This window comes from Rhinolophus ferrumequinum, chromosome 14, assembly GCF_004115265.2.
Source record: "Rhinolophus ferrumequinum isolate MPI-CBG mRhiFer1 chromosome 14, mRhiFer1_v1.p, whole genome shotgun sequence".
NCBI classification, from domain to species: Eukaryota; Metazoa; Chordata; class Mammalia; order Chiroptera; family Rhinolophidae; genus Rhinolophus; species Rhinolophus ferrumequinum.
Genome location: NC_046297.1, coordinates 13,266,820 through 13,291,988, shown reverse-complemented (window position 1 = coordinate 13,291,988; position 25,169 = coordinate 13,266,820). Strand labels below are relative to the sequence as shown.

At 38.4% G+C, this 25,169-nt stretch overlaps 1 protein-coding gene across 1 annotated transcript in view; it reads right to left on the bottom strand.

The window, feature by feature from the left end:
• The window catches only part of ARFGEF1 (ADP ribosylation factor guanine nucleotide exchange factor 1), a 103,823-nt gene extending 80,805 nt beyond the window's left edge, over window positions 1-23,018 (bottom strand). The window contains exon 1 of the mRNA XM_033126707.1: window positions 22,324-23,018. Within this exon, the coding sequence (XP_032982598.1) occupies window positions 22,324-22,447 (124 nt within the window). The 5' untranslated portion in view covers window positions 22,448-23,018. The remainder of the gene's footprint in view (window positions 1-22,323) is intronic.
• Between the last annotated feature and the right edge of the window lie 2,151 nt (window positions 23,019-25,169).

Here is a 25,169-nt window from a genome sequence, read left to right as displayed (position 1 = left end):
TCATTAGTCTAGAAATGCAAATTAAAGCCACACTGAGATGCCACTTCACAGCATTAAAACAGCTATTCTACATTCTAGAGATAAACAATATCAAATGTTGGTGAGGACAGGGAAATGGGAACCCTCATATATTTGCTAGAAGGAAGTTAAATGATGTAGCCACTCTGGAATACAGTTGGCAGATTCTTAAAAAGTTACACATAAATTTGTCATATAACTCAGAAATTGCACTCTTTGGTACCAATCCGAAAACAACAACAAAAAACATACCTCCACACAAAGCCCAACAGCATGTGAATGCTGAAAGCATTATTCATAATCACCAAAAATTGGAAACAACCTAAATGTCCACCAATGGATGAACAAATAAATACATCAATTCCACGCAATAGAATGCTATTCAGAAACAAAAAGGGATGAAATACTGATACATGCTACAACATGGATAAAACTCAAAAACAGCATGGTAAGAAAAAAAATCATACACAAAGGACTATATACGCCATGATTCAATTCACATGAAATGCCCTGAAAAGGCCAATCTATAAAGACAAAGTAGATAAGCAGTTGCCTTGGGGGGGGCGATGGTGATTAACGGACATGAGGGATTTTATGAAAAGTGATGAAACTGTTCTAAAATTGATTTATGGTTATGGTTGCACACCTCAGTAAATTTACTAAAAAAAACACTGAGTTGTACACTTGAAATGGGTGAATTATATGATATGTAAAATGTGTCGGTAAAGCTATATTAAAATAAAAAAAGACATATACCTGATTGGAATGAGGGAACTTTAACAGAGAGTAGGGGGCAAATGACGTGTCATGTATATTCTATAACTGAATAGCTCCGCTGAAATGTAAAAGCCTGTAAGCACAGAAAGAAAAACAAAGAGCTCCCATAACTGTGAAATACTACGTACGCTCCAGGATCAGGAGACAAATTTTTATTCTCCAAAAATTATTCCCTTCAGAAAAAAGTCATCGTGTACTTGAGTACTCATTAAGTTTCCAATTTCACAGTGCACTCTTCTAAGAGCTTTTAAAAGCTTTTTATTATGAAGAATTCCAAACATTTTCAAAACTACAGAATGAATAATATAATGAGTCCCATGTCCATCCACCTTAAACAATTATCTTATTCCACCTATACCCTCATCACTTCATGCTCCCCTTTCCCAACGAATTCAGTTAAAGCAATTCTAGGCCAAAATTTAATTAATAAATATTTCAATATTAAATCAGCTTTTAAATTTCTTTTAAAAATTATAAAAGTCATGCATGATCACTTTAGAAAAATCCAGAAATGTATTAAGAAAAAAAAACACCAACCATAATCCCATCATATAGAAATAACTCGTTAATATTATAATGTATATTTTTCCCTATGCATATTTTTAGTGTAAACTTTTCATTAAAGTATAACATACATGCTGGAAAGTGTACAAGTTACAAGTGTTCAGCTCGACAGACTTTCCTTTGCAAATACACCTTTTCTTTGAAAAACCAAATAACCTAAGGAACTGTCTTATTATACAGATATCTACAGTTTTCTAGGTAAGGTGTATATGCATCTCTTGCCAACCCCAAAGTAGGGGATGAAAACTAACATTTATTGACTACACATATTTTCTCATTTAATCCTATAATAACCCTATTACATAAGTAGACATTACAGATGAAGAAGAGAGACCCAAAGAGATTCAATAACTTCCTTGTCTCAGATCCAATATATGGCAAAATCAGGATTAGAATAAAAAACTGACTGCCTGTCAGGGCTTTTTCTGTTATCGTGGCATCTACAGGAACAGTATGAGGAAAACAGAGAATGTTGGTCCTTCTTTCTAAGACTACTTGTTCTTTTTGCTTTTTAAACAACACGCATGGCACCACAGACAATTTAAACAGTAACTTCTATAAAACAGAAGCGTAAGTTAAAAGTAAAATGTATGTGCAATACTGCAGAAAGCCTTAGGAGGTCACCCAAGTAAAAAAAAGAAAAGTCTAATAACTTAAGAACTCAAATTTTTAGAATTTCATGTGTTTATTAGCACTCTTAGAAGAAAACAGAGAAAAATCTTCAAGACATTGGATTTGGCAATGCTTTCTTGGATATGACACCAAAAGCACAGGAAACAAAAGTAAAAAGTAAATTATCAAAGTTAAAATCTGTGCATCAAAAGACAATCAACAGAATGAAAACGCAATCTAAAGAATAGGAGAAAATATTTGCAAATCACGTATCTGATAAGGGGTTAATACCCAGAAAAAATAAAGAATGCCTAAACTCAACAAAAAACAACCTGATACGAAAATGGGCAAAGAACTTGAGTAGACATTTCTCCAAAGACAGACAAATGGCCAACAAGCACATGAAAAGGTGCTCAACATAACTATTAGGGAAATGCAAATCAAAGCCACACTGAGTTACCACTTCATAGCTGTCAGGATGGCTACTACGGTATCAAAAAAACCAAAAAGTAACAAGTGTGGGCAAGGATATGGAGAAATTGGAACTCCTGTGCACTGTTTGTGGGAATGAAAATTATGCAACTGCTACTGAAAACAGTATGACAGTCCCTCAAAAAATTAAAAATATAGTATGATCCAGTAACTCTACTTCTGAGTGCATACACAAAAGAATTAAAAGCAGCGTCTTGGAGATATCTGTACACCCACGTTCACAGCAGCATTACTCACAATAGCCAAAAGGTGGAAGTAACCCAAGTTTCCATTGACAGATGAACAGATAAACAAAATGTACACACACACACACACACACACACACACAGGACTATTATTCAGCCTCATAAAGGAAGGAAATTCTGGCATATACCACAACAAAGATGAACTCTGAAGGCATTATGCTAAGTAAAACAAACCAATCACAAAAATTCAAATACTGTATGATTCTACTTTTAAGAAGTACGTGGAGTAATCAAAATGATAGAGACGGACAATAGAATGAATGGTGGTTGCCAGGTGCAGGGGGGTGGGGGGAGAGGAAAGTACAGAGATTTATTTAATGGATAATGAGTTTTAATTTTGCAAGATGAAAAGAATTCTGGAGATTGGCTGCACAGCAATATGAACACCCTTTAACACCACTGAACTGCACACTTAAAAATAGCAAACATAAAAAACGTATGCGTAATTTACCACCATTAAAAAGAAAATAAAAAAGACAAATTTGTTTTGGCCAATATGGAGCAAGCACCATTCCTCACAAGTCCTCCCTCTTATAACTAAAAAAATCCCAGAGCGTGCACAATACAATTATTAATGCAATAAACAAAGAAAGAATGAACGGTGGGACCATAGGATTTGAGGAATAACAGTGATGAATCCTCTGGGTTTTCTTTGTGTCTCCTATAATCCTGGATGACATTTGGAAAAGCCTCCACTGGTAACCCACCAACAGGCACAGACAAAAACGCCTCAAGAAAAGCTAGCTCCCTCTAGCCAAAGGACAAGGAAACCAGCAGCCAGCAGGAAACTTTTTTTTAAAATAGTATCTGCCCTACTCTAGCCAAAGACTAAAGAAAACTTGCACTTGCTGTGTCAGTGGGGCTGAGGGAGTGGAGCTGGACTTAGGGTTCCCTCTGGTGGCAGGGAGACCCTGAGCTTTCCCCACTGGGGTGCTGTCAGTGAGGCTGGATGGGCAGTTCAACTTCCACCTCCAAGCAGCATCAGAGAGGAAGAATGCAGTGGTGTAAGGTGGTAATAAGCAGTCTTCTCTCCCCACAGGGTAGTGGCAGCAGGGCCCACTGAGGAGGAACTGAACTTCGCCCCCAGCCCAGCAGCAATTACGCAGTTCGAGTACACGCTTTGCTCTCACCTACGCTGGCGTCATCGGGGCCCAGCAAGGAGCTGCATATCTACCCCCACCTGCACCTGTGCACTAGACCTCAACAGAGAGATTGTTTGCACAGTGAATATTGAGTAGGATTTAGAATCCCACAAAATAACACCAAAATAGCCAAGATAGAACTGGAAATGTTACCAAGTACCAGAAAAATCTCAACTTCAATGAGCAAAGAGAATCAACAGATGCCAATTCCAAGCTGACACCGATATTAGAATTCTCTAACAAGGCTTTTAAAGCAGCCATCATTTTTAAAAAAATGCTTCAGTGAAACTTGAAACAAATTAAAAAAATAGAAAGTCAGCAAAGAAACAGAAGTTAAAAAGAAAAAGGAAGTGGAAATGTTAGAACTGAAAAATACTATGCACAAAATTAAAAGTCACCAGATGGACTTAATAGCAGAATAAATACGATGAAGGAAGGAAATCAGTGAGCTTGAAGGCAGAGCAATAAAAATGAACCAATCTGAATCACAGGTAGAAAAGATACTGAAAAAAATGAACAGAGCCCCAGGGACTTAGTACCAATAATAAAAGATGCATTATTCTTATCATCAGAGTCTCAGAAAAAGAGTATGGGGCTGAAAGTATATGAAGACTTAACGGCCGAAAACTTCCCAAATTTGGCAAAACACATAAACCTACAGATTCAAAAGGCTGAGCAAACACAGACAGAATATGAGTCTAAAGAAATACATGCCAGGACACATAATAATCAAACTTCAGAAAGTAAAGACAAAAAATATTGAAAGCAGGTAGAAAAATGACATATTATAAGAGGAACCATGATTCAAATGACAGTGGATTTCTCACGAGAAATTACGGAGGCCAACAGTGAAATAGCTTAAAGGGTAAAATCAAAACCTCCTCAGGGAAAAAAAAAATCATCACCATTAGGTCTACCCTAAAAGTTCTTCAAAATGAAAGGAAATGGTAAAGACGAAAATTTGAAAACAGCAACAATGAAGAATGGCAAGTATAAAAATATGGGAAAATGTAACAAACACTCTCCTTTCTCCTCTTGGGTCTTCTAAATTATGTTAGACATTTGAAGTAAAAATAAAACACTGTCTTATGTGGTTCCTAATGTATGCAGAAGAAATATTTAAAATTAAAATACTATAAAAATGTAAAGGGACCTAAATGGAGCTAGCTAAGGTTTCTACAGGCTGCTCAAACTGGTAAAATAATGATATCAGTGTACTCTGATAAGTTATGTATGTATAATGTAAAACCTAGCACAACCACTTAAAAATCAAATATAGAGATACACTTAAAACTCTACAGAAAAACCAAAATGAATTCTAAAAAACTGTTCAAGTAACTCACATAAAGGCAGGAAAAGGAATACACAGAAAAGCAAAATACAAGGAATAACAGAAAACAAAACTAAAATGGCAGAATTAAGTTCTAATATATCAATATTACATTAAATGTATAAGGCCTAAACGTAACAATTAAACACAGAGTTTGGCAGACCAAATTCAAAAAATATGAACCAACTATGTGCTATCTAGACGAAATTAATTTCAAATATGATACAGGTAGGTTGGAAGAAAACAAATGGAAAAAGATATACCACATAAACATTAATCAAAAGAAAGCATAAATGGCTATATCACTACGAGATAAAGAACAAAGAAAATGACCAAAAACAAAACGATAAAAGTGTCACTACACCAAGAACACATAGCAGTCCTATATGTGTATGCAATAAACAAAAGAGCTTCCAAACACATGAAACAAACGGATAGAACTAAAAGAAAAAAACAGACCAATTTACAATTATAGTTTAAGACTTCAACACCCCTCTCACAACAATTAATAGAATTATTAGACAAAAATATCACCAAAGATACAGAACTGCACACCATCAATCAACAGGATTTAAATTTAAGAACACTGCATTCAACAGAAGACCACACCTTCTTTACAAATGCCCATGAATATTCACCATGATAGTCCCTATTATCCCAGGCTATAAAATAAACTTCAAGAAATGTAAAAGAACTGAAATCATATAGAGTGTTTTCTCTGGCCACAATGGCACAGAACGAGGACACTGCTGATGGTACAGCCACCATGGAAAACAGTATAGAGGTTCCTCAACAAATTAGAAATAGAATTACCATATATGATCCAGCAATTCCACTTCTGGGTATATATCCAAAGGAAAGAAATCATTATCTCAGAGAGACAGCTATGCTCCTATGTTCATATTATTCACATCAGCCAAGATCGGAAAACAACCTAAGTGTCCGTCAACAGATGAATAAAGATGTGGTGTGCGTACACACACGAACACACACGTACACGTGTACACACACACACACACACACACACACACACATTTCTTAGCCTTGTTGACAACATGCATGAACCTAGAGGGTATTATGCTAAGTGAAATAAGCCAGAGAAAGACAAAACACCGCATGTTATCATTTATACTTGTATGTGGATTCTACAAAAAACTGAACTCGTAGGAATAGAGAACAGAATGGGTGGCCGCCAGGGGCTGGGGGGTGAGGGAAATAAGGGAAGGTTGGTAAAAGGGTACAAACTTTCAGTTATAAGATGAATCAAGTGTAAGGAGCTAATATATACTGTGATGCCTACTGTTGATAACACTGTACTGTGTTAACTGAAATTTGCTGAGAGTAGAACTTAAATTTTTTACCAATCAGTTTCAGAATATTATTTTTTAAAAGAAATGAAAGTTCTCAAATCTAAGCTCCCACCTGAAGAAAGTATGAAAAGAGCAGCATAAACTTACCTAAGAAGAAATAATAAAGCCATCAGAAGAAATCAATGAAATTAAGAACAGAAAAATAGAAAAAATGAATGAAAAATAGCTGGTTCTTTGAAAAATATTTTAAAAATTGGCAAACCTCTAACAAGACTGAGAAAGAAGACAAAGAAAAGACACAAATTACCAATATCTGAAATAACACAGGGTATTAAAACACCAGACATTAAAAGGGACTAGTATAAACAACTCTACACACAAATTTGACAACTGAGATGAAATGGACCAATAACTCCAAAAGGTACCAACTACCACAATTTGCCCAATATGAAATAGATAATTTGAACAGTTCTGCAACTATTAAAGACACTGAATTCCTAATTTTAAAACAAGCAAAAATGAAATCTCCAGGGCCAGATGGTTTCACTGAAGAATTCTACCAAACATTTATAGAAAAATTAACACCCATTGTATCCAATGCCCTTCAAAATATGGAAGAGGATACAACACTTTTCAACTCATTTTATGAGACCAACATTATCCTGATTATAAAAATGGACTTTTAATTAAGCATTTGGATGCTCTTTGTCCCTAGCCTGGGCTGGAGCCTCTGGACGCCGGAACTTCCTCAGTCTCAGGAGTGTCTTTGTCATTGATGCTGAGCTTCTAGGGCAGTTTCAATACAGGCGCAGCCACGCCGGAAAGACCAACTGTGTGGCTTTGAGCCACATGATCTCGGCCTGATCTCCAGAGAGGGATGGGGGGTGCGGATTGGGTGCAGCCACGTGGCCAATGAATCAATCAATCATGCCTGTCATGAAATCCCAACAAAAACTCTGAACACAGACACCTGGAGCTGGGATGAGCTTACCTGTTGGTGATACATGCTGATCTGCCAGGAGAGTGACGCATCCTTAGGACAGGAAAGCTCTGCATTTGAGCCCTCCTTGACCTTGCCCTACGGGTCTCTTATATGGTCCTCATTTGCATCCTTTGTAATAAAACTATAATTCTAAGTATAGCACTTTCCTGAGTTCTGTTAGTTGTTCTAGCAAACCTGAGGAGGTAGCAAGAACCCTGAATTTTAGCAGTTAGTTAGAAATGTGGGTGGCCTGGAAACTTAGGTTTGGTGTCTGAAAACAAAGACAGTTTCATGGATAACTATGCCCTTAACCTGTCAAATGTGAACTGACCCTGGGTAGTTAGTGTCAGAATGGCATTGCATGGCCCAAGACAACACAGATAAAGAATATACACATGAATACCACTCATGATTACAAATGTAAAAATCCTCAACAAAATATTCGCAAATAGAATCCAGCCATCTATAAAAAGAGTCATATACCATGACAAACTGGGATTTATTCCAAGGATCCAAGGCTAATTCAAATATTCAAAAACATCAACCAATGTAATCCACCATGTAAGCAAACTAAAGAAGATAAATCACACGATCATATTCATTGATGCAAAAAAATACATCTGTCAAAATTCAACATCCATTCATCAAAAAAATAGGAGGAAAAAAAAACCAAAACCTCACAGAAACTAGCCAATAGAAAGGAGCTTCCTTAACTTTTAAGAGGAGCTACAGAAAACGTACAGCTAACACCGAACATAATGGTGAAAAACTGAATGCTTTTCCCATTTCTCACCAGTTCTACTCAACTTTGTACTGAATGTCCCAGTCAGTACAACAGACAAGAGAAAGAAATAAAAGGCCTGCAGATTGGAAAGGAAGAAATAAAACTGTACTTATTCACAGATGATATGACTGTCTAAGTAAAAATATCCCAAGAAATCTAGAAAAACTCTTAGAACTCAAAAATGCAGTCAGCAAGGTTTTAAGCCATGAGAAATTGTAGCTCAAAAATAAAAAATTTCTATATTATATAGTAGCAATGAACAATTGGAAACCAAAACTTAAAAACAAGCCTATTTATAATAGCTCCCCCCAAAATGAAATTCTTCAGCATAAGCCTAACAAAACATGTACAGGATTTAAACTGAAAGAAATCAAAGAGGAACTAAAAAACGGGAGAGAAATATCATGTTCATGGACTGGAAGACTGGGAACAGTAAAGATGTCAATTCTCCCCAAACTCATCTACAGATTTAACCTGCTGCCAACCACAATTCCAGTAGAATTTTCTGTATATAGGTTTAAGAGAATTCAAAAATGTACAAGAAAGAGCAATGTAACTTAGAATAGACAAAATCATTCTGATAAAAAAGTGAGAAGAAACACAATATCCAAGTTTAAGACTTTAAAGTTACAATAATTACAACAACACGGTACTGGAGAAAGGATAGACAGAGACCAATAAACAGAACAGAGTCCAGATAAAGACCCACAGAAATATAGTCAATTGATTTTTGACAAAGGTGCAAAGGCAATTCAATAGAGAAAGGATAATCTTTACAACAAATGTTGTTGGAACAATTATATATTCAAAAAAGTTAATTGGACTTTATCAAGATTAAAAATGTTTGTTCTAGGAAAGGCACTGATAATAAAAAGGTACTAATCCAGTTCTTATCAATACGAAATATGAGAATAACATCTATAACTTACAGTATTATTTTGTGGCTCAAGTGAAATATCCAGGAAAATAGTTGATTAAATCACAGGTTCTACATAATTAAAAAGATTTGGTATCAAAATCTAGAAAGGATGCAGACCCAAGAATTTGCAAACTAAGTCTACACCAGTTAACACCACTAGACTTTCTATACACGTCAAGAAAACCTGTACTCTTGAATCATTTTTTCACCTCTTTTAAATGTGTTGAGAACGTCACAATGGGCACATACACGGAAATGAGATCTTCTGAAACCTACATACTTTGCTTTGCTTAGGGTTATATGAGGTGAAAACTAAGGCTTCCTTTGTGTTTTGGAAGATATAGCAATCAATGAGGTCCTCTCAAGAAAACTTTTAAATTCGTATATTATATTTAGGTAGATTACCAGAAGCATAAATTGTAAATACTTCCTAGTTAAAAGCCTGGTTGAGACCACTTATTCTCTTCCCATTTTGAGGAATCAAAGTGAGAAAGGGCATGATAAGTATATGTGAAACAACAAAACAATTTCTTTCCTATTATCACACGATAGTGAGTGATGAAGCCCCGAGTACAATCAAGTTCTAATTGATAATTAGGTGGACTTTAAGCAACCCTAAAGACATTTAAATTGTCCCTGTGTTCACCACTAGGCTGATTTACTGGTAAATAAATGGGACTATTATTCAATCATCTATCTCTGATGTCAGCAGTCTTCTTTCTTGGTTTTATTTTCTACTTCAATAAGAATGCCACTACTTCTCTTTGTGGATTTTTCTCCCCTCTTTTACTCTACATGTAAATACCAGAGGCTTGGGGAAGAAAACAGATATTAATTTTGCGTAACAGAAAGGTTCTTTGATAGCCTATAGACTCTTCAATAATAGACTTCTAACAACCTTATAAATATTTTATTGTATTTCTACCACAAAACAATGAAACATGTTAATCAATATGCTTGTCAAAATTTTCTTGTATTTGCAACACTTTTTCTATGTATACCTATACATATCTGCTATAAGAAAAAGGTTATATAATCCGCTTGGTCCACTCAGTTGTCTTCCCACATCAATAAATCTGTTTCAGGCAAATCACTACTCAGTGTTTTGTAGTATTCCATTGTCTAAACATACCATTATTTATTTAAACAATCCCATACTGTTGATGGCTAGAGTTATTTTCAACTTTTATCAATTATAAAGAATACAACGATGAATAAACTGTACATATTTATCTTCACACATCTAATTATTTTCTAACAATTTTTAGAAGAATTTGAAATAAAGGGAATGAGAGAAAGGAGTACATAGATGAAAGAGACAGGGAAAGGAGAAAGAAACAAGAGGGAAAGAAGACGGAAAGAGAGGAAGGATAAGACAGATTTTTCAAAAAAGATATAAAAAAGTACTGTGTTTCCCCGAAAATAAGACCTAGCCGGACAATCAGCTCTAATGCATCTTTTGGAGCAAAAAATGAACATAAGACTGGGTCTTACTTGCTATAAGTCCTGGTCTTAAGACCGGGTCTTCTATTCATTTTTGCTCCAAAAGATGCATTAGAGCTGATTGTCCGGCTCGGTCTTATTTTCGGGGAAACACGGTATGTCTGAGTGTATTATTAGCAGAGTTGCTGTTTTATCATTTTCAGCAAATTCCTATTACTTATGTTTACCTAGACTGAAACTTTTCCTTGCAGTCTTAAACTCTTACAGTTCCTTCCATGGAAGTTAGTTTTCTCTATATGGGATTTTTTTAATCCTTAATTTTAAATAATGTTGTTAGACTAAGACTTGTAAGAGTCTCTTTACAGTTGTTTTCTTCCTGTAATATGGCAGTTTGCATACACAGGTGTTTTTGAGTGCAGAAGTTTTTTTTTCTATATGTTTTTTATTATTGCTTTGTTTGTAATTTCAAGTTTTTAAAATTCTTTGTTTTGAGTTTAGGATAAAGAATTATCCATGTTAGGCAGCTTTGTTTTTTGTCCTCCATACCTGGCTCTTCTTTCTCATCCCTCCTGGGTCTAGTGACAGACTGCCATCAATCTGGTTTTCCACAACACAGTGAATTTTCCATTTCTGCATTTAGTGGTCATTTGGAGGTCACATCAAGGGTTGTTAACCAGATGACAGGTAACCCTCTGATTATTTTTAAATTGTCTCAATGCTTTAAAATATGTCCTTATAAATCAAGAATTTTTTCACATATCAGTGCTGATAGAGACTCTGAGGGTTTGAAAAGATAGACGGAAGGGACAAGAGAGAGCTGGGTAGGACATGAACATAAAAGGAGTCCTTCCAAAAAAAGGAACTAAAACACTGATAATGTTTTAAATAAAAAGTCCAGGATAAAAAAAAAACTTTTTAAAATAAACATGGCAAAACTGAGGAAAAACAAACATTCTTATTTAATTTCCCAACTCAAGATATTTTCATTTTCTTACACATCTCCTGGAAAGCCAAATTATTAACAGTGACTATCCTAGACAAAATATTTGGGGACATTAAGTAAGTGAATCAACAAAACCTTTACATTAAGAAGTTTTAGTCAAGTAAATTAGTGAGAGAGATCTTAATTACACAGAACAGCATTAGGCATGCATGAGTAGCAAAATCAAACAAAGCTCCCTATTTACTATTAACGAAAGATTATATAACGTTAATAAATGTTAAAGATAGAAAACTTCAATGAGACCAAATTGGTAGAAACGATTTGGAGAAGCATTAAACAAAAAAAGCAAGGGATGTGCAATTTAATATAAAATTTAAAACTGCTCAGTAAATATTCATAAATATAATTTTAACTTAGTAATAAAACAACAACAACAAAAAAAACTAACCTTTCCTAATGACATTTTTAGTTCAAACCAAGAAAAACCAACCTAAGAATTATAATGATGATGATTTAAACACCTAACTTTTTAATAGGGAAATCAGATTTTGGCATATTAATCACTTAATCAAGTGTACTTTTTGAAACGTAAAAGAAAATTAAGAATTGAAAAAATATTTATTTCAAAAGGAAAATAACTCAATCAAGATATAACCACAAACAAGAGTTTAATAGCATACTTTGGCAGATTCGTTGACTTCTTAAGGGAAGCATATGCTACAAATTACTAACAAAAGTAGCTTTCCTTCTAGTTTGCCCTCAAGAGTTTTCTCCAATTGCCAAAGATGCGGATTGGGAGTGGGAACAGAGAGAATAAAAATACTTTCATCTAATATATGCAAACACACAGAGTCAACACTGTATTTAGAAAAAAACACATTCTGATAATGTAAGTTTAATTTCTTGTACATGTATCTTCTAGCAAAATAGTCATAGACACAGAGTTAGTATTCACTATAAAACTTCCCATCTCTAATCATTGCCAAACACTTATTTTGGACACTGGTATACATTTTAAAAGCTTAATCATTAACTATTAATTGTTAATTATTAACTGGTTATCAAACACGCTACACCTTATTTCTATTCTTCACTGTTACTAGAAGATGCATGTGGTTCCATTTTCATTTCTAAAGATACGCACACATTAGAAATTACACATAAGCTTTGGCTTGTCACTGCATTCAACACACTCTCAATTATCACATAGGAATTAACATGAGGGAATAGAAACATGAGGACCCAACAAAACAGATGAAACAAAATCCTTAAAAAAGTATAAAAAAATCAAATAAAATTTATGGAAAACAAAAGTATACCTATCTTAACTATAAAGAAAAGTTTTTGTGTTTTTGTTTTTTACTTTTAGAACAGAAAAAAATTGCAAATGACAGATGAAAAAAAAAGAGGTTATATAAAAACAGATCAAAACCAACACATCTAAAGAAGGCAAATGCTCGCCTTGTTTTCCCCGTATTGTGCTGTCCACTGCACCCAGCGCAGGTAGGGAATATTTATGGCAATTTTTCCTAAGGAACAAAAGCCATAAATGACTATACTTTAACCTAGTAAGCTCAATCTTAAAGCGTTTAAGTAATTCTGCACACAGAAACACTCAATGAATCTTGAAAGAATTAATAAAAAATAAATGAAAATCTGTGCAGCAAAATTTAAATGTAAATTTCCCCAAACTCAGAAACATTTAAACAAATGACATTTAAAAATTATTGACATGCTAAGTAGGAAGACAACAGAGAGAGAATACATGTGAAATAATGATGAAAGACTATACAACGGGAAACTATGACAATTACACAATAATTACATTTATATATTAGACAAAAAGCCACCGAGGTATACAATCAGTTATTTTCAGATAACCGTCTTATTTGTAATTTCCCATAAGATGACATTTTATTTTGTTTTTATTTCAACTTTTAAAATGATTTGAAAATGTTATAAAATATTACGATAAAAAGCAAGTGAAAGTATTTTTAAAAAGTTAGGAATTCAAGTATAACAAAAGTCAGCCTATCCAGAATCCTTGGGAGAGTCACAGGCCAGCTGAATTTTCAATCGGCTTAAATTCTTAAAACCTCACTTTAAAATTTTTAAATCTTAGAAAGATACACAGAAAAACATGCAGGGATCTGCCTGACTTCTTAGGCCGAACACAGAATACAGTGATCGTTTTTGCATCATGGACTTAGGGACACCTTTATGAACACACAGGACATAAACACTCTTGAAATTCACTGGAATGTACTGAGTATTTTCCTGTATGTGCTGCTGGACGCTTCCTTATTGTCTCACCCTTTCTCTTCTTTTAACGTGCCTTTATTTCTGTGGAAGCCCTTCTGGCCCTTTTTGTACTTAGTTATTTGTGAACAGTCTTGTGATTAAGGGTGCAGGTTAGGATGGTCACATTTAGCCAATAGGTGTTCACATTCCAACTCTGCCAAACACAAGCTCTGGACCTCAGTTTCTTCATTTACAAAATGCAGATAACAACAGCACCTAAGCACACAGAGCTGTTTCAAGGAGTAATTGAGACAAAGCCAATAAAGTATTTCATTGGTACAGAACTTGGTATACAGCAAACACTCAATAAACGTTAGCTATTTTATTCCCTCCTACTACTGCCTTAGAAATTAAATAGCTCAATTTTTTTTGAAGAGTATATCTATTCACGTTATGTGTTTGTGAGTAGAACAGAGTCTGGAAAAAATACCTCAAAAAGTTAAGTGCCTCAATTAAACCACACTTCGTATCAAACAAATTGGCTAAAATAAAAACAGACAACAAATGTTGCCTGGAAAGGAGGTATGAGAGAAACCCTGATACTCTGCTGGTGGGAATATAAAATGGTACAGCCACTTCGGAAAACAATTTAGTTTCTTAAAAAGTTAAACATAAATTTATCATATGACCCAGCAACTCCACTCCTAGGTATCTAGACGAAAGAAATAAAAATGTACATAAATACTTGCAAATATCCATAGCAGCATTATTCATTCAACCCAAATGTCCATTAACTGGTGAATAAATAAGCAAAATGTGGTACATCTATTCTACTATTTAGCAATACAAAATGAAATGCTGACACATGCTGCAACATGAATGAACCTCAAAAACATTATGTTGAAAGAAGCCAAACACAAAAGATCACATATGTATGACTGCACTTATATGAAATTTCCAGACAAGGCAAATCTAGACACATAAAGCAGATCACGGGATGACTAGAGCTGGGGCTGGCAAAAGAGATTAATTAACTGTAAATGGGCACTAGGGATCTCACCAGGTGACAGAAATGTTCTCACCTGCATTACGGTGATGGCTGCACACCTCAGTGAACTTAGTAAAAATCATTACATTTAAAATGGGCAGATTTTATAGTATGTAAATTATAAAAAACAACTTTGTTGAGCTATAAATTTAACAATGGTTATCTCTAGTTAAGAGTGTCATGGTGATTTCTTTCCCCCAACTATACTTTTGAAACGGTTTGAAAAAAGGATTTAAATTTTAAAAAACTGCCTAGTTGATTGGACTCATGTATCATTAAAAGCAAACAGACTGAGTAAAGGCAGAGGGACTCCATGAATAAAGTGCGTGGTCTTCGTGTATCTACTTTGTCAGCTTATACTTTGATTACTTCATTTCTTAGCAAGGTTCTGAATAGATGAGGGTTACTGACAATTAAGTGAAGTTTCACTGCATACCTTTTCTGATTCAAAGTTGAGAGAAAAAAACTGTCCCACACGGAGTTTTCTAAAGATACTGCCAGAGGTAATACTGTGTGATATGAAGTATTTTAAAGATTTGTTTTTCACAACCTTTCCTGAATAAGAAGATAACATAGTCTATATAGATGCATGTAATTATATTAAGTCTAAATCTAAGCAAAACAAAAATGTCAAATGTAGAACACAAAACTTCTGAATACTTGGGCCCTGGACTCCTTTTTTTAAAAGAAGTTTTCAAGAGACTCATGCACACTAAAACTTTAGAATTAACTGCTTTCTAAATTCATGAGACATACCAGCCAAAGACAGCAGTTGACTGTTTAAACAGGTACAGACATGCCTCATACATACTGTGGGTCTGGTTACAGATCACAACATAAAGTGACTATCTCAATAAACTGAGTCACACAAATTTTGGGGTTTCCCAGTGTACAATAGCATTATGTCTAAAAAACAACATACACACCTTCATTAAAAAATACTGTATTGCTAGAAAATGCCAACCTTTATCTGAGACTTCAGCCAGTCATAATCTTTTGGGTACCATTAACTCGTTTGACACAGGGTTGCCACAAACCTTCAGTTTGTTAAAAATACAGTATTTATGAAGAGGTACACTAAAGCAAAGCCCAATAAAATGATATACTCTATAAAGGTAAGCTCAGATAGATCATACTGAGTCTGAAAAGTCAGGTAAAAAGGGAACTTTTTATTTATTAGTTTCCTAGGGCTATCTTAACAAATTACCACAAACTTGGTGGTAAAAACAATAGAAATCCACTCTCTCCTAGTTCTGGAGGCCAGAATCTGAATTAAAGGTGTGAACAAGGGCATTCTACCACTTCTGAAGGCTCCATAGAAGAATCCTTCCTTGATTCAACCCAGCACCTGGGAACTCCTGGAGCTCCTTGGCTTGTGGCAGCGTAACTCCAACCTCGGCCTCCGTTTTCACATGGCCCTCTTTTGTCTGTGTTCCTTCCTCTACTGATGAGGATACCCACCAGTCAGTGGATTTAGGACCCACCCTATATCCAAGATGATTTCATCTTGAGATCCTTACTAATTACATCTGCAGAGATCCTATTTCAGCAAGGGACCAGGCCAGTTGTGTAGTGTAATTAAATCTACGTAAAAGGCTAATTCTCTTAGGAAACTACCTCACTGAAAAAACCCCTGCCAACTCTAATTTGACATTATTTTCTGCATTCTCAGTAGAAAATATCCTATCATCAGGAAATTCTATCATTAAAAATTTCTAAAATACATGTAAAGGGTTGGATGAAAATTTGTACTATAGAAACTTATTTCCTAAAGACCGTTCATCTCTCTCCTGTATTCCCCATCATGGCGAATGTCCTCTCAAACAACACTGTACAGCTCTGGCTACAAAATTGTTGTCACACAACCAATCCATCAGCAAATCCTGTGGACTCCTTTAAAATATACTCCAAATGTAACCAATTCTCACTCCCTCCACCACCAGCAGCCTAGTCTAAATCACTACGATCTCTGGCCAAAGTAAGCCTTTTAAAATGTAAGCCTGCTATGTCACTCCTGTCCAGTGGCTTCCATCACAGATACAATAAAATCCAAAGTCGCCCTCATGTCCTACCACTCTTCTCACTCTCCCCCAACCAACAAGCCTCCTTTCATCCTGGAATGTACCAAGCTCACACCCGTCTTGCTGTTCAATCTATTTGTTTCATGCAGGTATCTGAAAAACTAAATCTCTTTCTTCTGTCACTTCTCTGCGGAAATGGCACTTCACAGAAACACCTTTCCTGACCTATCGATCTAAAGTTGCATTCCTGGTCATTCTCCCTTTAACCTCCGGAACTATTTCTTCAGATAATAAAAATCTGACAATATACAGAGGGCGCCAAAAAAATGTATACACATTTTAAGAAAGGACAAAACTGTATTAATATATACAGATAACAAAAGATGAATACAAGCGACATTTGACTTCTGCAATGACAAGAGGTGCTAAAAGTGGTCACCATCAGCATCCAGACACTTCTGATTGCGGTGAACTACTGCTTGAGCAACGCTGACCAAAGTGTTAACATCTCTTAAAATGTGTATACATTTTTTTGGCACCCCCGGTATAGTTGTTTTTTGCTGTCAACCTCAACCCACTAGAAAGTCAGTTCCATGAAAGCATGTCTGGTTCACTGCTATACGCCCAGCACCGGAACAGTATCTGGCACCTACTGTTCAGTTTGACAAATATCTGAATGAAGAATAGACCTCATTTTGCGTGGCAACAATATTTATTCATATATTTTCCTTTTTCAAATATTCCCTCCTCTGTTTTGTAAGCAATATGACAAATATTTCCCCAAATCACTTGCCATTCACAATACATTTTTATTCTGCTTTGAAAAAACAATTACCAATAAAAATTTCTCTACAAGTGAATTATCACAGGAGAGACAACCAGTTGCCTGCCATAGATGGGATGGCAAAGAAAGAGCCAGCAAGTAGTCAGTGCTCTGGTCTTGATACCACTGCTCCTTATTTCTGACTCTGTTCTCCTTCACACACTGTCAACAGGACGCCTGCTTTTCCAAAACACAGGACCCCTTCTGGAGAATCCCCATCAGTGGTTAGGGCTGCTGTGTCTACTCTGCCTTTCTTTCCCTTGAACATTGTCTCACAGTAAATTACAAGGAACAGTGTTTCCTAGGGACGCTAACAGAGTTAAGAGACACTGAAAAGGGTTAAATAAGTTTAGGAAAGGCTTCATTAAGCAAAAACTGAACATGTTTTTTTCTTAATGGACAGTTCAGAATCCTAACTATGTTAACGTGCACCATAAATCTCCACAATGGAAAGAGATACACTGTAATCCAAACTTACTTTTTCTCAATTCAAACTTAATAGAATCTTCCTTTCAATCACTTTGTTCATTATACTCTTTTTTTCCTAGCTACCTGAAAAATTCTGGCAGCTGGCTTACTGAAAACACCTTACTTTAGATATCAAGGAAAATGTAAAAGGAGACTTACTAATTGATTTAAATTGTAATTAAAATGTTCACTGTCTGCGGGATGTTATTTGGGAGTAAGTCATTTTTTCATAAATGCTGCAGAGTGACAAAGATTAATAATATTACCAAAGTAGCACAAAACTAGGGCCACAAGCACTCCTGTAACTTCCCCTCTTTTTGGATCATCACTAACTTGTCCCTTTTTTGGATCATCACTAACTAAAATAAAGGTAGGATTGGAGGAGCAGAAGGAAGCAAGTTCTATAAATTTTTGGCCTAAATATTATATTTACATTTCTGGGGAAGACTATAATTAGAGGTAACAGACTCATAAGAAAATTTTATCAGTAAGATCACTGTAGAATATGATGAACAACAAAAATTCACACCCTGTCTGATGCAAAAATTACTTCCTAACAATTCCTCTTTTTCTCCATCATTCTCCCACATCTCTGCGGGGAATCGACTCTTATCTCTGCCTCTACCTGCCTCCCTTGCCTCTCAAACCCCTTTCACTCCTGTTCTGTATCCGTGCCAGCTTCCAACCTTGAACTCGTTCACCCTAAGATTTGCAGGACATCTTCATAGATATTTGATGTTAGAAGCAGAAGGTGAACTAGTCATACCTCTAACATCAAAGAAACTTCTCCAACTTAGAGGCCTGATTGGAATATGGCCCAACTGCACCCTCCCCTTGAGACAAACAATACTACCTTCAAGCCCAACCCTGCAACAATCCTAAATTCTCTGAAACTAAAAATAGCTCAGCTGTTGTCTCATCTGCCAGCAGATGGCCAGACTATTTTTAATTCAGGATTCTAGAGAGCAGGAATGGATCAGGCGATAAGCTAGGGCAGCCTAGAAGCCCTCATCCTGCAGAGTTGTGTTCACTGCAGAGAGCTGTAGTGGGGCAGGTACCAAGAGAGGGCAACCTGGAGCTGTTCTTGGGCCTCTGGGCTTCACCCTGATTCTAACAATGTAGTTGTCAGGGATTTGTTTCCTTCCTTTGTTTTTTAAACCATTTGTTACTTCAAAATAAACTCTGAAATGAAATAATTTGACAAAGATTTTAAATATTCTGCATACCCTTTAAAAGTTACATTATTTTGTGAAAAGTTCCTTTATATAGTGTCGAGAATGGATTTTGTTTTAATGAAGTAAAATCTCCCCTAATCTAGATTAAGATTTCCTAAAAGCTACACTTTAACAAAAAACATTTTCTTCAGAATATGTGATGAACTGTCATTTCATGAGTATTATTTACAGAAAAGCTTTTTACAATTGGCCTTTATATTAAAAGGTAACTGAATTAATTCTGAATACCAGTACTCAAATCTACTCACGTGCCAATAAAGTCATTTTAAAACACAAGAGAACTAAATTTGACATGCTCTAGTTCCTTGTTCACTGGCCATCTCCCTTCAGCTCCATGGTAGGTGCTCAATAAATATTTGGCGGGGGGTGGAGAATGAATGTAGGCAGGTGTACTTAGAACGGTTATTTAGAAAGTGTATTTAGAACGGTTGTAACAACACTCACCACTGTACTTCTACCATCCAACTTCTACCCACTCACAACCTATAGATCAGGGATGACCAAGCCAGGCCATTCTAGTTTCTTTCTGATCCTGTTTGATGGCCACACAGATAATCAAGAGACCAAAGTGGGCATGGCCCAGGTCTCAATAGTGGAGAGAAAGTGGGACATCTATAATAGTTTCCAGGGGCAATATATATAAGTATTTGGGGATACCTTCTTACTGAAAGACAGTATATTTTCTGCAAAGATGAAACGGGTTATCCCTGTCGACTTACATTAGGGTGATAATGTAGACAGATGAGTGGAAAGGAAGAGACAAAGTTCACCATGGATTAACTACCCTGAGATTGATTGCTCAATGAGATTTTGTAGGAGGCTAAATGTAACTCTTACGAAATGTGAGAAAATGCTTTAGACATCTCAAGTAAAGAAGGTACTCTGCTGCCCAGCCCCTGCCTGGCTATTATTCTTTGTTAATAAGCTTCTGCTGACTACATGGAAGGGGCAAAAAAGTAAAAACTGGCAAAATCTGAAACAGACAACCCTGGTATAGCTGGCACACATACTACCAAGTAGTTCCTGTGTCTAGAAATGGCAGGGACCAAAAACAATAAGCCCTCTATAGATGCCAGTCAGGAATATCACACAAGTTAACAACAGACTGTACCCACATTCATGGCACATTAGAGGGGATGTAACCTTATAATCACTAAGTTCAATATCCTAACTTTACAGAAAAGGAAAGTAAGGCCCAGAGACTTGACTACTGTGCGTGTAACTGAACGGGGATAAACCCATGATTCCAGATTCTCCTTCCGGTGAGCTTTCCATTAAAACACTTCTCTGTATTAGCATTTTGGAGAGGAAAAAACACACACACAACACACTCCACTGCTTCCGCCTAATACTTACACTTTTACTGTATTAAAAATATGTTCTAACATGGAAAAATCTGGTCTCAAAAACTAAAACTCTAGTTTGAATCTCAAGTCCTTTGAGCTGCAATTTATTCATAAACCTACACATAAATTCTTTTAAAATTTCCGAAATCACTCCTTCCCTCATCCCACCCCAATTTAATAATTATTCCTTTCAGGACCCAGACATAAATTCATTTTTTTTGCCACTGTACAACGTCTTCTCATACACCTTGAACGTCTTTCGTTAGCTACAAGAATAACAAAAGGTGAACTTCTGATCCATGAGGGGCCAAAAAACTAAACTTAAGGCCACTGTACATTACAGATTCAAAAAATTTTAATGAAATTCCTTCAATAATTTTTTTTTATAGCACCACGATGAAGGATCCACAAAAGGGGGGTGAGGGACCAGTAAGGCTTATTATAGCAAGTTAAAAAGTGGCCTTCTCTTTATTTTAATCATCAGAAGGCAAAGTTGCTTTTAAGCTGTCTTGACCCTTTCACGTAGCATACATTTAAGTTATCCTGGATTTCTTCCCCTTCAAGAACATTTTTTCCCCCAAAGCCCATTTCACAAGCTTCATTTTCTTGTCAATTTGATCTAGTCTATTTCCAGCGCTATAAAACAAAGCGTAAGCCATTAAGAATTCATCTTTGTGTTCAATGTCCTGCTCGCTCCTGAAACGATTTCATCTTTGATGGATGCAGGATCAGGGTCCCCCCACCCGCCAGCCCCTCCCCCGCCCCATAACGATTCCTCATCTGTCCTCGCTCTAGGCTCTAGGTATTGTTTGGATTTACCCTGCTACGTGGACTTCATTACACGAGAGCTCTTCCGTCTGAACTATAAATCACAATTCAAGCTTGAGAGCAGCTGCCACTGTCCAGACATGTGGCTGCTAGGAGTCATTGTCTCTTTCATTTTCCCCATTTCAAACCCCCCTTTCCGGGTCACGCAAGCCAGCTTATCTGAAGGTCCTTTCCCTCCCCGGCTCTTCTATCGCCACCTCCACCCGTTAACCTCTGGTCTTGCTCTTCCAGGTCAGTCCCGTCAGATACAACATTGTGCTTTTCCTGCGGCGGAGGCGGAGAGATGTCAGAAGAGGCTGCACCCCTTGCGAACCCCTTCCCCACACTGTCAACAGGGGAACAACTTCGGCCTATCTTCCCAAAGTACCACGCCAAACGACAAAGTTATGGCAATGACGATAGGGAACCCTTCCCACGCCCAATCTTGACTAATCAGCTCCAACCTGAATTTCCACGCTAAGGAAACAGCTCATCGGCTGCTTCCTCACAAAGGGGGGATACCCTGGCCGCACTGCACGGTCCCCCCACAAAATCTCCGCAAGTTGATTGCAAGCCCTGCCTCGTGCCCCCGGCCCGGCTGACGGCCCGGCCTCTGCCTCCGTGCCCGGCCCCACGCCCCGCCGAGTCGCCGGCCACTCCGGCCAGGCAGCAGGGCTTCGCGAGAGCTCCCGGCGCTCGGCGGCGCCCACCTCGGGCCAGCCCCCCGCCGCCGGGCCGGCCGCGCACCCCCTCCGGGCCTCCTCCCCGCTCACCTAACGCCACCTCGCACGCTTTGCGCAGCTGGGAGTGATGCGCCTTCTTCACTTCCTTGTCGGCCAAAATCTTCTCCAGGGCCCGGGTCAGGAACATGTTCTTCGTCGTCTTCCCCTCATACATGGACGCAGAGAAGGAGGCGGCGGCTTGTCCGACCCGCGGCTCCCAGAGGCTGGTCGGGGGAGGCGGAGGACGGCGAAGAAGAGAAGGAGGGGTGGCGGTGGGGGAGAGGAGGCGTGGAGGGCAGCGGCAGGCTCAGGAAGGGGCGGGAGGGCCAGCCTCGGCGCGGGCGAGGGGCGCAGAGGGTTTCAGTGCCCCCGAGGGGTCGGCCCTGCAGGGCTGCGCCGCTCGGACCTCCGCGTCTGCCGGCGCGGGGGGCGCTTCCCGGTCCCCCTCACTCAGCCTCCGGCCCGGGGGACGGCGAAGGAGCGCAGCCTGGGCAGCCGGGGGCCGAGGGCTGAGGGCTGAGGCGGCGGCGGCGGCTCAGAGGCCCGACGCCAGCAGGGTTGCCCTGGCTACTGTGTGGATTAGCACCCGCCGCGGCCGCGAACTGGCCTCCATCACCGCCGACCTGCCCCAGCCGCCATGTTGGGAGGAAACGACGCGTCACGCAGCGGCCGAACGGCTGCAGAGGAGGAAGCGGAGGCAGCGGCAGGCACTGCCAGCCCAGAGCGGCCGCGGCGCCGGGAGGCAGGGGGCGGAGGGCGGCGGGAGGAGCGGCCCCAGCCGCAGCGCGCTACGGCGGCCTGGCGGGGCCTCGCGGCCTCCCGCGTTCGCCCGCCGGGCGGCGTGGGGCGTGGCGGGCGTCCTGCGGCGCTGCGCCCGGCTCCCGGCTCCTTGGGCGGCTCCACTGCGGGCCGGAGGCTCCCATACCCCCGCTCCTGCGAGGGAGCGGGACTCCCGGATATGATGCCCCCGCTTCTCCTACTTTCTGGAGATCCCGTTGGTGGGAGCGCAGTCCCTTCCGCTCCAGGGGTCGCGGAAACACCCACATCGCCCATTCTCAGCCGAACTGTCTCCACCTGCAGCTGGACGCGACACATTTTGTTACCAGGTGCACGAAACTGCTCAGCTAGGACGGTGCCCTCCGACTACCTCTGGGAGCATTCTCTCTTGGGAAGAGTAAACTAAAACCAGTTTGACAAGGATTCAGGCATGATTTACTTTTTCATCTCTGTAGGATAAATTGATCAACTCGAGCATTCAGATCCCTTCTGAATTGAATCTAAAGTTCAGCGAAAAGGTGAATGCTTCTGATTGATGAGGTCCCTTAGAGCTCTGTGTTTCTCTGCTTTTAGTGCTAAGATTCGGTCTAGGGTATGAAAACCAGTTTCAGAATGGCAAAGCTTCTCCAGGGCCCGGGTCAAAGGGATCCCAGACACACACATGACCACGTGTCTGCTTTTCGTACCAGAGAATAATTTGAATGTTTCATGCAGAGCAGAAAATTATAAAGAATACCATAAAGGTTCATGCAAAGAATTTGCAAAGTAATACAGTTGCTACTGTGTCGCTCTATCAACACTGGGTCTCAGATTGTTAGATGCTCTCACTGTTCTGATCCATCCGATTGCTTTGACTATGCACTTGTCCTAATGTAACTACCCAAACCCAAGAATGCAAAGGCTGTCGAGTGGCAAGATTTGGGACAGGCTAAAAACGATGGGAAACAAAAATGGAAACTTTGAAGGTGACCCCAAATTAAAGGAGACTGATTTTGTAAAATTTTTTGTCCTGAAAAGCAAATTGTCTAATTTCATTTTAAAGGCTGTTTCTAAATTCCCGGAAGTTAGAGATTCAATATACTAGATCAGGCATCGTATGGATTTCTGTGTACATGCTCAGATTATAAAATTTTTTAGTACAATCTCCATTTCTAATTTATCTGTTTCTTCATAATGCCAGTGTTGTGCCAGGCACTGCTGAAGGTGCTAGCTGACCACCAAATCTATTTACTCTTCTTCCTCAGTACAGAGATACATTGTGTTCCCCAGCCTCCCTGGCAGTCAGGTGTAGCCATCCAGACTTAATTCATTAAAAAAAAAAAAAACAAAAAAAAAAAACAAAAAAAAACTTCAAGCAATCTTCCATGCTTTTTCCCTTTTATGGCCACATACTGAAGAAAACGAAGCTCCAAGTTACAAGGATAGAAGGAGCTTGGGTCCTTCTACCACTTGAAGGAAAGCCATCCACCCATCAGGAATATTTGTTTTGGACAGCGAAATAAACTATTCAGTTATGTTTAGCAGCTAGCTTTATCCTAAACAATACACTTGGCATTTGTTAATGAATAGTACAGATAGATCTCTGCACCTAAAGAGCTCAGAGTCTACTATATAGCACATGTCACAATCTGTCATCATCTTGTCTGCTTACTTGTTTATTACTTGGTTATCTGTTTCTCTCATAAGAGCAAGGACTCATCTATCTATTCACTTCTGTATGCTTAGCATCTAGTATAGTCACTGGCATGGAAAAGGCCTTTGGTGTAAACTTGTTGAATAGGAACTTAGATTAATGAAAGACATCGGGCTAAGTCCAGTGTGATCCTTGCTCTTGTGGAGCTTACAGTATATAGTAGGGAAAAGGATACTAAACAAGTCAATCCCTTCACCCAAAAGGTGGTTGTGATGGGGCGAGGGTGTGTGCAGCCTTGGGAGGTGGACACACTCACCCTACTTGAAACTCAAGGTATTAACTCTGACCTGCCTGGAGCAAAATAAATAAGAATGAAATAAAGCTGATGTCCTTAGAAGAAAAAGAGAAAGATAGCATTTTTAGTCTTTTATTTACAAGTATAGGGAAGAAGGGTTAGGGGGTGCCAGGCTCAGGCAATTTTTCCATG